Source organism: Thunnus albacares, chromosome 11 (genome assembly GCF_914725855.1).
Source record: "Thunnus albacares chromosome 11, fThuAlb1.1, whole genome shotgun sequence".
NCBI lineage: Eukaryota > Metazoa > Chordata > Actinopteri > Scombriformes > Scombridae > Thunnus > Thunnus albacares.
The window spans coordinates 4,806,435-4,819,283 of NC_058116.1; the positions used below are offsets into that span (position 1 = coordinate 4,806,435).

The 12,849-nt window shown below is 41.7% G+C and overlaps 1 protein-coding gene across 3 annotated transcripts; it reads right to left on the reverse strand.

The window, feature by feature from the left end:
- Positions 1–13: 13 nt before the first annotated feature.
- cenpj (centromere protein J) lies at positions 14–12,799 on the reverse strand. Of its 3 annotated transcripts, none has more exons than XM_044366504.1 (19): positions 12,550–12,799; positions 11,605–12,032; positions 10,590–10,716; positions 9,837–10,061; positions 9,524–9,659; positions 9,242–9,347; positions 8,318–9,088; positions 7,319–8,186; positions 6,265–6,397; positions 5,710–5,875; positions 4,649–4,780; positions 4,302–4,415; positions 3,982–4,087; positions 3,539–3,699; positions 3,225–3,314; positions 2,699–2,839; positions 2,415–2,499; positions 1,723–1,843; positions 14–1,463 (listed from the first exon to the last, which is right to left on the reverse strand). In XM_044366504.1, exons 2-19 carry the CDS (start codon positions 11,995–11,997, stop codon positions 1,271–1,273), a joined length of 4,068 nt encoding a protein of 1,355 aa, XP_044222439.1. In that variant the 5' UTR covers positions 11,998–12,032; positions 12,550–12,799; the 3' UTR covers positions 14–1,270. The 3 variants fall into 3 exon arrangements, with proteins under 3 accessions (XP_044222439.1, XP_044222438.1, XP_044222440.1); XM_044366503.1 differs by having other exon boundaries at positions 3,539–3,702; positions 12,550–12,798; XM_044366505.1 differs by lacking the exons at positions 11,605–12,032; positions 12,550–12,799 and having other exon boundaries at positions 3,539–3,702; positions 9,837–9,918; positions 10,590–10,706.
- Positions 12,800–12,849: the final 50 nt, after the last annotated feature.

A 12,849-nucleotide genomic window follows, 5' to 3' on the forward strand; every position in this document is an offset into this window, starting at 1 on the left:
ACATTTTTACAAATTAAAATTCTTGCAGACAAACACTTAAAACCAAAAACACTTCACACAGCACACTGAAGCAGTTCTGCTTGAATCTGTTACACAGATGACGTTTTGTTTCTGTACAGCACCTCATTATTCTCAGGCCTCTACTGAAAATGTAAACAATATGAGTTAATGCAAGTATCTCTCTGCCTGAACTTCCTAAAACATTCTGATTAATGAAACCAAAAATATCCTGACACAAACAAAAGACTTTGTCTTGCAAGACTAATGATTTCATTGTAAAATGTCAGATAATATTTTCAACAAAAAAAACAAACAAAAAAAACATTCTTTGCATCACTGAAAGTTTTGGTGAAAAGTTTTTTCTCCCATTTTCAAACTGAGGAGCTCACAGTACTGTTGAAACATTTATATATTTTCAATGTGGGACCAAAATGCTTTTTTTCTGAATGAATTCTGTTGAAGAATAACTGCTGTCTTACCAGCAGCATCAGTCAGGACTCACCAGCTTTGGTCATGAAGGCTCCCTGTGGAGTTTCTGAGCACTAGTGGTGTGATGGAATCATGTTTCTATGAGCGGCTCCCTGTTTTGTTTGTGCTTGTTTGCTCACAAGCACATTGCTGACTGAACATGTGACACCTTCCTGTAGCTTAGTTCACACTACTCCCCTGATTGACAGGTGGCCGAAACGTGCGAATGCAGGGAAGAAGACAGCAAACCTGCAAACATGAACGTGAACAACGAAGAAAATGCATTCAATACGTTTGTTAGTCTTCAAGGATGAACTCTGTGCATTTGATGTGTAACACTCAATGTAAACAAATGTGTTTTACCAGAAAACTCCACAGGGCACCTTTAAGAAGAGGAAGGTCTTAAAGGGCAACACACATCAGATGCTACAGTAGTAGTCGGTATGGCAGCTGAGACGTGCCCATCAGGGAGTGAGTCATAACACCACCGGTGTGTGACGCCCTGAAGACTTCTAACTAACAAAAGGCTCAACATTCTCACTTTAAATACAAATAAATAATTAAAATGCTGTTGAAAAGGCTTATTACTTTCTCAAACTCATTTGCTCTGTATTTTGTGTTGTAGCGTTGCCTCTGATTTTGGCAGCATGTTGAAGTATTAAGGAGTGAGTTGAAATAGAAAAGCACCAAATCCCAACCTCCCTGCAGAGCAGAGGGGAGCAAGAGAGGAGTGATTTAAATAAGTCTGATTTGTTGCAGAGTCATAGTTGTATTGAAATGTGCTTGAGACAAAAGTAGTTTGCTACGCCCTGTTGTCCAGGATGACGTTGCCGTCTTTGTCTTTGATCCTGAGGCGTCCTGTAGGGTAGCGAGTCTCCTGTCTTCCGTCTGTGTAGACAGTCTTCACTGTGCCGTCTGGATACTCCCTCCTCTTATAGTCAGCTGTGTGGACCTCCTTCTGGCCCGTATTGAAATGAATCTCCTTGGTGCCGTCCCTGGGACAGAGCATGTGTTTACAATCGTTTAAAGGTGGTGATAAAGTAGGTGATACTTTCATACAGAAACAAACTCCTGTCATCAGCCTGTATGGAGTACATATGTAATATGTAGTAGTAGGTATGAGTATTACTAATCTGCCTACAGGAAGTGCCAAGAGTGACTTTTTAAACAAAAATGTCAAAAGCTGATGTTCAGTTTTCACCAGAGATGTTGTATTGAATTACAACTCTTCACAATAAAAGTTGGCTGACTTACGGATTGACCTGTATGATGGTCCCGTCTGTCAACACGCTCTCCTCCCTGCCGTTGGGGAACAGGTTCTTTACCGTCTGGTCTGGGAAGGTGATTTCCTTCCGACCATCTGGGAAATGTTTTTCTAGAGCAGAAATACAAGACAATGTAAAGTATAATGTGTAATCATACCACTGTTCAGGTCTCTGGTTTTCATTTTGCTATCCAAAATGTGTTACCTGCTTTGTTTTTTTACTTAATTTTTGGTGTAAGCCTTGTAGAAATGAAGTTAGTATGCACTTAAAAGGTTTTTTTTCGTTCTTTTACCAATTATTTGCCAATTGGATTAATATAGAACCACCAGATAACAAGGCTGTGTTGAAATTAATACCCATTTACTGTACTGTGCATTATATTTACTGTGAGCCATTTTATTTGAGTCTGAAGTCAAATTTCCTGCTCTATGTAACACCCTCAACAATTTCCTCAAGGGAGTGAAAAGTAGTGGCCATGGCACTACTTTCTTCTAACAATCCCACAATCCAATGCTTTACATTTTGTAGATGTGAAAATTGCAGTCATGTGACATTACACCTACAACCAGATTTGCCAGAAGGTCATTTATAAAATGTTCTCTTCAGACAATCTGAGTGTTACTGCATATTTGGTCTGGTAGTAATTTCACTGCCTGATAGAGAACAAACATTTGCTCTCACCAGTCTGGTTGTTGGGGAAGTGCAGGACCTCGATGCCGTCTGGGTAGGTGATGTGTGTAGTCTGGGCCTCAGCGTAGTAGTAGATCTGAGCAGAAGGAGCAGAGCAGTGATCAGAGTGATACCAGTAGATGACTTCAGATGGGAAACATGACAAAAGTGATCTTTGTTTCAGATCACTTCACAGCAGACTCCTCAAGTTATCAACTAGGAGCTCTTCAGGCAAAAAACAAGGCATACTTTTTACATTCCTTTGAATTTTTTTCCCTCCCTGGCTAACATCTCACCACTCTCTGGTCAGCTGTGATCTGTTTGGTGTCTCCGTTGAAGAAGGTGACTTTGACGGTCAGCCCATCTGCTGAAACCTCCTTCCTGGTCCCGTTGGGGAAGACGATAAGACGATCGCCACCGGCCAGAACCTTCTCTATCTGGAATGAAAAGATAAACTACAAGTCATCCTCAAACGTTGTACCAACCTCCTTTTTAGGTCAAATTTAACTAAATTTGGTAAACATCTTAATCTAAGAATCTAGTAAATATTTCTGTTACTATTAACTGATAAAGCTTAAATATTGACAGGTAAAATAGCCTCTATGACACTGTCTTTAGTTTAGTTTTACTGTTTGTTTTTTTTAAACTCAAGGTGAAGGTCAACTGATACAACAGGGTGTTGAAGATAAATAGAACAATAAGAACCAAAGTTGCTACCCGAAGTTGTCCCTCTGTATCAACACAAACATCTCTCGCACACTGGCTCCCATCACTGCAGAGTTCTCAGGGCTTCATATTCTGGTGATGTTCCTGCTTTCTCACCTTCCCATCAGGGTGTGTGATGACCTCCTGAGATGATTCTGGCTCTTCGGCCTCACTGCACTCTGATTCATCTGGCAGAGAATTTCTTTTCTGCAATGAAAAGACGTCAAACAAAGAGTTGAACTAAACATTACTATCTTTAAACAGGAATGGGGACTAAATTCATTTCAGTTTGATAGATGTTAAGAATCTCTCCTGAGATGATGGACCAGTAATATGTTTAAAACCAGTAATGTGTTTTCTTCTTTTGTCAGTAAATGTGCTGCAGCATTTTGAAGAATCTCCAGACAAACAACAGTAACAACATCTCTTACCGGAGAGCAGCTGTGTGAATGTTCTTGGTTTGGCGGTGTGTCGTGGCTCTTGCTGGCAGGTGTTGACCTCTCCTCTGTCCTCCTGCCAGGCACTGAGGAGGAAGGAGAGGATGAAGAAGAGGAGCCTGACCCTGCTGGCCTCCTCAGACTGCTCTTCCTTCCTGCTAACAACACCAAACAAAGAAATAATTCTGATTATTTTCAACTAATAACACAACCGAGAGTTAACTAAATTGGGCACAATGGATTAAACCAATGAATTGTGCAGCCTGCAGAGTTTAGGAGTTTTGTCACTCTTAAGTAGCAGAACAACTGTGACTAAAACATAGAAGTACATAATTAAAATAAGCATCCTTCTGAGTGACATGTCATAAACATTTTAAGTCAAACATCTGGTTAAGCCTTCTTCACAGCACGTTTTTCTTTCTTATGTCTCAGTGTACCTGCAGCAGCCTGACTGCTCTCCCTGCAGCTCCCTCTAGTGGCTGCAGCGGTGCTGCTCTGCGGAGCGCTGCTGCTGCTGCAGCTTCCTCTGGAGTCAAGAGGACTCTGACAACAAAAAGAGAGAATTGATGTTTTTCATGTGATGCAAAGACAAGATTTAAAGAGATAATCAAAGCGCCCACATTGGTCTGGAAATGGAAATATAACATAATCGTCATACAATTAAAAATCTCTCTCCTAACTCAAGACAGACTTGTGTTGACACAACTTTCAACAGAACATGAATGTGACCAATTAGAAATAGTGTAAACATGCTTACAGCAAATTTCACTCCTTTGGTAACAGCTGACACATCTTTCACATCTTTGTCCTTCTCTGCATCGACAGGATTTTTCTTCCAGGCACTGAGGCGAAGCTTTTCCAACATGCGGACCTCAAATTAAAAGAGAAATGATGTTAACTGAAATATTCACAACACCGCTGCAACTACTACTAAACCATAATAGCAAATAAATATAATATAGATGTTAGATCATATGAATTTATTACCCAAAGACTTAAAATAGTTAATCAAAATATTCAGGAGGGCTACTATTTTAGCCACAAACATTCATTCGGTTACTGTTTTTTTTGTTAGTTTTTTTACAGTGTCATGGGAATTTTTACCTCATCTTGGAGAGAGCTGTTCTCCTGGCTGAGGGAGTCGATCTGTTGCCGCAGGCGGCTGTGTGTGGAGGTCCAGCGGCTCTCCTTCCTCCTCAGCTCCTCCTGCAGGGAGCTCAGCTGCTGCTTCAACTCCTGGCAGGAAGAACAAGCAGGACAGATTAAAAGGAAGTTCCATCTATTTTCATTGGTTTTGATTGTTAAATGTAATCTGTAATTACACAAGTACATGAAATAAACAGGAAACATTCAGTTACCTGTGAATGTGCAAAACACTTTTGTAGACCTACAAGCTGGAGAGCTCACTCTTAAATCTGTGATGTGACGGAGTGTAAAATTTGACTATGACTAGAAACTGTTTTTATGTGAATTGTTGCAACCAAACAATGTTAATATTTCTGGTTAATGCCAATACTTGGTAGTAATGCTGTAAGTAGTCAAGTAAGTCAACTAATCATCAAGTGGCTCCACAAATTCACTGATTTGATTTCTCCAATCTTCATTCTTAAATATGCAAATAAGTGGCCAATATTTTGGAGTGTTTCGTAAAGGGGGTTTATTGTGAAAAGCCTGCCTTGACTGAGCCTAACAAACCAAACCAGGATTCAACTTCTTCATAAAAGCAAATCGCCTGGCTCAAGAACTGACTTTAAACCACAGACCCTAAACATCAAGCACTGATCACATCAATTCACAGAGAAGTCAGACTTTCCTGAAAATAAACTTGACTTACTGAAGTAAGTCTGGTTTAACTGGTAATCTCGCTTTATGAAACACCCTCTGGTCTGCTCTTCAACCTGTGGGAAATATCCAGCTCTTAAGCTGCTAAATGTTCCATGAAATTCACAAGCTAGTCTCTAACTTTGTCTGTCTGTCATTTGATGCTGGGCAGATGTGGGTTTTTACAACTTTTTCACTGGAAATGACTGTTTGCCAACGTCCTATTTCCTACAGCCACTTTAAGAAATGTGTGTCAAGTACAAAAAAAAAAGAAAAAAAATCAACTGAACCTTCTTGGAAATTATAAATGAATTCTGAAAATGATCTGGAACGCATCCTGTCACCTGGATCTCCTCTCGTTCCTTCTTGTCAGGCATGGCTCTGGCAGCAGAAGCATGCTTCTCAAACAGTTTGCGCTCCTTCTGCAGCTTTCTGTTTTCCTCTTTCTTGTACTCCTCAAATTTAGCCAGATCCTCTGCTTTAGTCTGCTCAAACTCCAAACGCTCTTTCCTAAAAAAAACAATAACAGAGAAGACAAAAAACATGCAGACCAACCAATTTATTATTCAATTTCCTCAATGAAATGACCTGCAGCATACCGGAATAACTCATTCAGAATACTCAGCACCTCATGGAAACTGGGCCGCGTGATTTTGATGTTTGTATTAATCACCTTGCCAAAGTGGCGGAGTATTCAAAACACATTTACCCAGAGAGGAAGGCGTATGAACTGTAGTTCCTCAAAAAAATTAGAGTCGACAGATTGCAGGACATGATCAAAACATTTTGACTCGATCTGTAAATAATCAAGTCTTTGCAGAGTCTGATTATCCAAAATAACACAAGAACAAGTAGAAAAATACACAAAAAAAATAGTTGCATATGGACATCACCATCACCTGAGGGTTTCCTGGTTTTTCTCGTTCTCCTGTCTGAGTTTGGTGAGGGCAGCGTTCTCCTTCTTAAAGCGCTCGATCTCAATCTCCAGCTCAACCAGTCTCTCCCTCAGCTGTCTGGACTGGACCTGCTGGCCTGGGGACAAGGAAACACACACACACACACACACACACAGAAAATGAAAATAATACCAACCCGATGGATAATCTGACTCTTAGAAATCACACTTAAAACTAGAACTGCTGATCTGTGACTTATTTTCATGTTTCAAATTTTTTCATGTTTCAAATCATCCATCACAGCAGAGTGATCATCTTTATAATCCTTTCAGGTCTTCCAGATATGAACCCAAGGCTCAAAATGCCACTCTATAGTTATTTCCTGGAGTTTAATTTTTTTCAAATTACCAGTACATTACACGACAAGTGAGACAGTCAGCATCTGTTTATGTACATGTGCAGCTTTTTTTTTTTTTTTTTTTTTTTTTTTTAAAAAGGTACTGAACTTGTTGCGCTTCCCTAAACTCTATACCATAATGTTAGAGACAAAAAGAAAAAGTAAAGTGTTGTTGACATGTTGTGCTGAAACAATAAGTTGATTGACAACACCAAAATTTGATACGTGATACATTCACTGTTATCAGCTTCTCAAATGGGCCGATTACTTTGTTTCATATTATAAACTAGAGCCAAGATCACTATTGGTAACAGTCTCAAAAAAGCAATTTAAAGATGACACCCTGGGCTCTAGGAAATTGTGATGGCCATTTTTCTGAAACTATTCTGAAATTCAAAAATAAACCAGACTCAACACATTAATTACTTGAAAAAATAAGAAGAAAGAACAGATATTGATACTGAATATAATTAAGTTGTAACCTTATCATCATGTAAATTTTGCTTGCTTCATCATCAACCCAGACATTTTTTTACTTTGTTAAATCCCTTTTTAAAATAAAGAACAAAAAAAGCAAATCAAATTCATGTGTGAACAGCAATGACTGTAGAGTTAAATAGGAATATAGGATGATTAACAGACTACAATCATTTGTCTCACCTGTCTCCTCTGCCTTTCTGGACTCAGAAGCAGCAAAGGTAACAGCAGGAGGAGGAAGAGGTGCATTCTGGGCCTTTGGCTTCAGTGAGGGGAACAACCGTGTCATGAGCTGGGAGGCAGGAGGAGGAGGAGGATCTGGTTCCTGACTGGCTGAACCAGTGACCATGACCTTATCCAACTCCACAACTTTACTCACTGCCACCTTCCTCAGCACCGTCCGCTCTGGTGGCGAGACTCCATTGGCTGTTTCCTTGGAAACTGGGCTCAGTCCTCTACTGTCATCGGCTGTGCCGACGGCAGTGACCTCCAGGTCGTTCCACGTGTCATCGTCGTCAAACACAACTCTCCCCTGCCGGCCGTCTTTGTCCTCTATCAGCGTGGAGTCGTCTGTGTTGCTGAGGATGCTGTCGCTCTCACCATCATCCCCTCGTGTCACATCTGAAGCTGAATCTCTGCAGCTGTCCTCGTCTTGATAAGATCGCTTGTCATATGGTGGGTTAGACGGCGCAGGGAAGCAAAGGGTGCTGGGAAACATAGGTGGTTTGACCACCACTTCCTGGTCTTCAAATTCAGAGCCGCCACAGGACAAAACATCAGAGTTCTCATGTTTGTCTTCTCCCCCACTGTCATCTTCCTCCTTATCCTCAATGCTCACTTTGTTCTGAAGTGTATCGTCTATTATCTTCGTCACAAATGCTTTTGAGTTCATGGAACTGTTTTTACATGCCATACTACCACTACTTCCAACACTACTGCACCTCTGAAGGGCAACTCTGGGAGGGGACTTGATGGGTGTGGATGACAGCCGTCGATGGTGGAAGCCCTTGGCGCCATGCAGCTGCCGGTGCTGCTGGTCCATCTGAAGAACCTGCAAGTACAGAACAGAGTCTTTAAAATCACACAGGTAGCTGCAGACCTTTCAGTCAACAGGTCACTATGAATCTGAGAATATATCCCTGACTTCAAATACAGCAATCACTAGTCAGTTAAATAAAGCACCTTCATGACAAAGGAGGAGTTGGATGAGAAGGACAGCTCCTCGGCCGCTTGCTCCAGCAGCTCAAACTCTCCCAGCTCCATGCTTTCCAAATGCCGGTCGGACTCCCAGTGCTGGAGCTTCTCCTGGAACGACAACTCAAACGAATCCTGTGGAACTCCGTCTTCTCCTGACCCCGTTCTTCCTTCCAGTAATTCCACTCTTGAACCACAACTTTTCTCCGTAGCAGCATCATTTTCAGCCTCCTTCGGCTCTCCTAACATGCCCACCTGCTTGGTTACAGGGTTTGGCTGCATGTTCTGACCAGGTCTCCTGGAAATCTGAGCTGACTGACCCACTTTTCTATTACTTTGCTCCTTTACGTGATATTGTTTGGTTTGTCTGCCATCTGCGTCAGATTGAATAGACTCGGCTCCGTCTGTGTTTTGTCTTTGATGGCTACCCAAAACTTTCGTCCGCACTGCCTTACTCTCAACTCTGATGTCCTGAGGTGGTGAAGTGGGTCCTCTCAGTCGGTTTTCCTTGTTAAGTACGGCGGTTTTACGTTGGACGGGAAGCCGTTGGATCCCATTGGTGTCACCTCTCTGGAGAGCTGCAGGCTCTGAGTTGCTGCGGGAAATTACTCTGGCCTGGGGTTGTGTTCTGAGGTCTTTCTTTGCTTCCTTCTTTGTTAAAGAGGCTTTGCGATAGTTGGTAAATCTTGAGAGGCCCTCGCCCCGCTTCAGAAAGGCCCTTTTGGGAGGGGCTTTCACAGCTTCAGCTTCATCTTGGCTCTATTAAGGTGAGGAGACACATTGTGAATGAAATGCGAAATTGGCTGTTTGTCGCATTGAAAAACTGTCATTTAATATTAAGGACACTGTCCACTGTGTTTCAGAAGTGCTCAGTTCACGGTTTTATTAGAAGACATTATGTTATGTTCTGACCTGTTGTTTCCGGGCAGACTTCAGCCTCTGCTCCTCCAGCCTCAACTGCTCCTCCAACAACTCCTCGAATGTCTGCTTCTGACCCCCAATGCCTGGCCTAATAGGTCTGGAGAGAGACACAGACACACACATGGCAAACGCATGTGTCAACACACTCATACAAAACTATAAACACAGAAGCCACATTGGCATATTTCTGCTGCATGACCGCCCTGGTTTATCTCTTCATCAGACTCTTGTTTTAACTCTGAATACAATGTTAACATAGAATGCAGTACTTACCTGTCCTGTAAGATTGAATCTTCTTTACTACTATTGTCTTCAGTCAAAGCCACGTCATTGCTTGGTATTAATGTGGCATCATTCTCCTGAAAATCTATGCTTTGTTCCTGGTCATCTTCTCTGGAGCTCCACGTGCCTGTTGGAACCGCACTCTGTTAGAATTTCAAGTATGAATGATCTACCCCACAAATGTAAAAAAAAAATGACATCAAAGATCTGTTTAAATCAGGGGTAGGCTTGGGCTGGCTATACAATACAAAATCTGTACAAATTCTATGTCAGCTTAGGCTAAAAACAATACTGTCTGCCTCACCCTCTTCCTCATCGTCCGTCTCTTCATGATTTTGACCACTTGGTAGCCACTCCTGTCTTCTTGTCCGTGTGAGTTCTTGCTCCTGTTGGGGGACATAGTTAAAGCCCTTTGGGACCCCATGGCAGATTATGGTGGGGCTTAATGGACTTTCTCTGTGATGAGAGCCCCCCTGGAGTGTGTCCTCCCCACACTCGGCTCCTGACAGCCCCGAACTCTGTGTGTGATCTGTAACATTACAGCTAGAAATGAGTGAAAGTGCATAGACACATGAAGAAGTCACAACTAAGGGGAGGTTTAAAAAAAACAAAAAACAACCATGCAGAGTAAATACATACACATCACTCTCTACCCTACTTATTTGAAATCTTAAAAAGGTCATATTATGCCCCATTCCCTGTTGAATATTTTCATTTTTGTGGTCTATTTACAAACATTTGCATGTTTTTATCATCCAAAAGCATCTAGTTACAGCTGTACAGGCCATGGATGCAGTCCCTCCGGCAATGGTAGAGAAAACGCTGAGTGTATAGTTGTGACATCACAACCTTATGGAAGTCCAAACGGCTCGTTTAAAGGCACAGTTTCTGAATCCGCGCTGTGTGCATTTCTGTGAGAGTTTTGATACTTTCACAGTATTTATATGGCACCTAGACCTGCTTTATAATCAAAAAAGAAATGGAAATCTCCCTTTCTACATTATGTCCCCTTCAAGTTGAACAAATCAATAAAATTGACTCCATTTCTCAGAGTTACCTTCAATGCAGTGCTGGGATCCATTCATCATTCCCAACAGCTTCTGCTGCTCCTCCTGGAGGCGCAGGAGCTCCTCCAGTTGGTGGGCTTTAAGCTGCTCCTGCATGTGCTGCTGCCACTTCCTCAACTGCACACACACACACGTTACATGTAATTAGCCACATAGGTAACACACCTATAGACAGTGTCTCACTGTGTTTTTTCAGGGGGCTTAAGAACATTTCAACTAGATACTTAGCTCTTAATTACCACCGTAGTCACAGTGTGGACTGAACCTGTGAGCTCAGACTGACACTAATTCCACCTCAGTGTTTCTGAACATGCAAACTTATTTTTGGCTGCCCACCACAATTGTTTACTGCACATTAAAAGTGCTCACGGACTTTGAGCCCTTGCTGGCATTATTAGCTTTAGAGGGAAAATGCTAATAATAGCAGGGAGACACAAAGAGTGGGTGTGGGAGTGTTAGGTTAACAGGAAGCAGCAATATAATTAACACTGAAATGAATTTTTGATTCATTACTAATGTTATATGCCATATAGACAACATTAGAGTGTATGGCAGGCCCATTTACACTTGATATGATGAGCTATTAAATCAGTACATATGCCAAAATAAGAGGTTCACTCTGCCTCAATCTTGTCACTAAATACTACTATAACTAAGGGACCTTCTCCAAGTGTCAATACACTAAATCATAAAATCTGTTTAGGTATTTAAAGTCTGCAATTAGATTTTCAAATTGATGTCCATCTAATCAGATTGCATGGTAGTGGGAAGAGCTGTCAATTTCAGCTGGTGTTGTCAGGTATTTCAATTTTTTTTTTTTTGGTGAATTCTGACTCAGCATTAAAATGTCTTTGTAGTGTTAATTTTGGCATCCAACTTGTGCTGTCTGATTCAGATATTAAAACAATCTCAAGATGTGATACATAACCAATACCGGTCCTAGTCTTAGCAGAAACATTGAAATTGTAGGTGACAAAAGCTTCTGAGAGGCAAACATGTCCTTACCTGTTCTAGCTTCATCATCAGGGGCAGCTCCTGAGATTTGCTTGCCATCTCATCCAGACTGTCCAACTCTCCATTTGAATTCCTTGGAGGCACAGAGTACAGACCGTTTACCAGCCTGTCAGTCCCAGCCCTCTCTCCTCCAGGTAACCCGGCAAAGCCATCCACACAAAGGCAGCTGCTGTCTGTCGAGGCGGGCAGGGGGGCGAAGTCGGAGGCGAAGGAGTCGTCTGGTCCCAGGGGTGGGGATCCCGGAGCTCCCACCGAGGAGATGTACTTCAGGGAGCCAGCCAAATCTGGGCAGGGGTTGAGAATCACCCCGGCTCTGGTGCTACTTGGCATGCACCGAGCCAAAAAGTCTGCCTGGGAGTACCGAAACCCGGCTGGAGATGACATGATGACCGAGCTGTCTCAGGCTGGGGCTAGCTAATCTGGGATTTGAACGACAGATTATGGTGACAGGTTAAGGGTTAATCACACCGTGGATAAACACTGTCCAGCACGCTTTAGATGATGCCTTGATCCAGGAAAACTATTAATAGTAACTTAACTGGTTAACGTTGACTTAACGTTAGCTATTTTAATATGAGCTTCGATCGCCTGTCTCGACAGCAGTGTCTGTTTTTAGGGGTGTTTGTTTGGTTAGCAACAGCATGCGAACGTTAAATCATGGATATTCATGAAGAGAAACGACTGAACCACTGACAGGGTGACATTAACATTAACATTAACATTAATACTATGCAGTTAGCTATCTCATAATTTAGCCATTAAATTGAAGGCTCTCTAAGTAATACGGTTTCGGTACATTTAAAAGGCTGCCTTGGTGATATCTGATTGCTCTTGGCAAACTACGTTTTAAGTGAGATACAAAAAAGTGTTTTTTACAGCAATAACACTGCAGTAACGAGGCAACATTAATAAAAGTAAATAACCCAGGGGAGTTACCTGTAACAAAGGCGAAATTACTGGAGTAAAACTTTATAGAAACATAACAAACCGAACTTTCGAAGCCTGCCGCCATATCAAAACAAAGCCCGCGAGAGTTAAAAAAATACCGACAATAGGAGCAGCTGCATTATGGGTAATGTAGTTTAGCTGTCTGTTGAACTGAAATGGATGTGTAAATTGAAATCTTTTTATTGAAATTTGGCTTTTTGATTAGCATAAAAGGATATAATTGTTAAAAGATACATGAACCACACATTTTTCACTAAATTTGAAAGTAAAATTTGTATCACATTACAT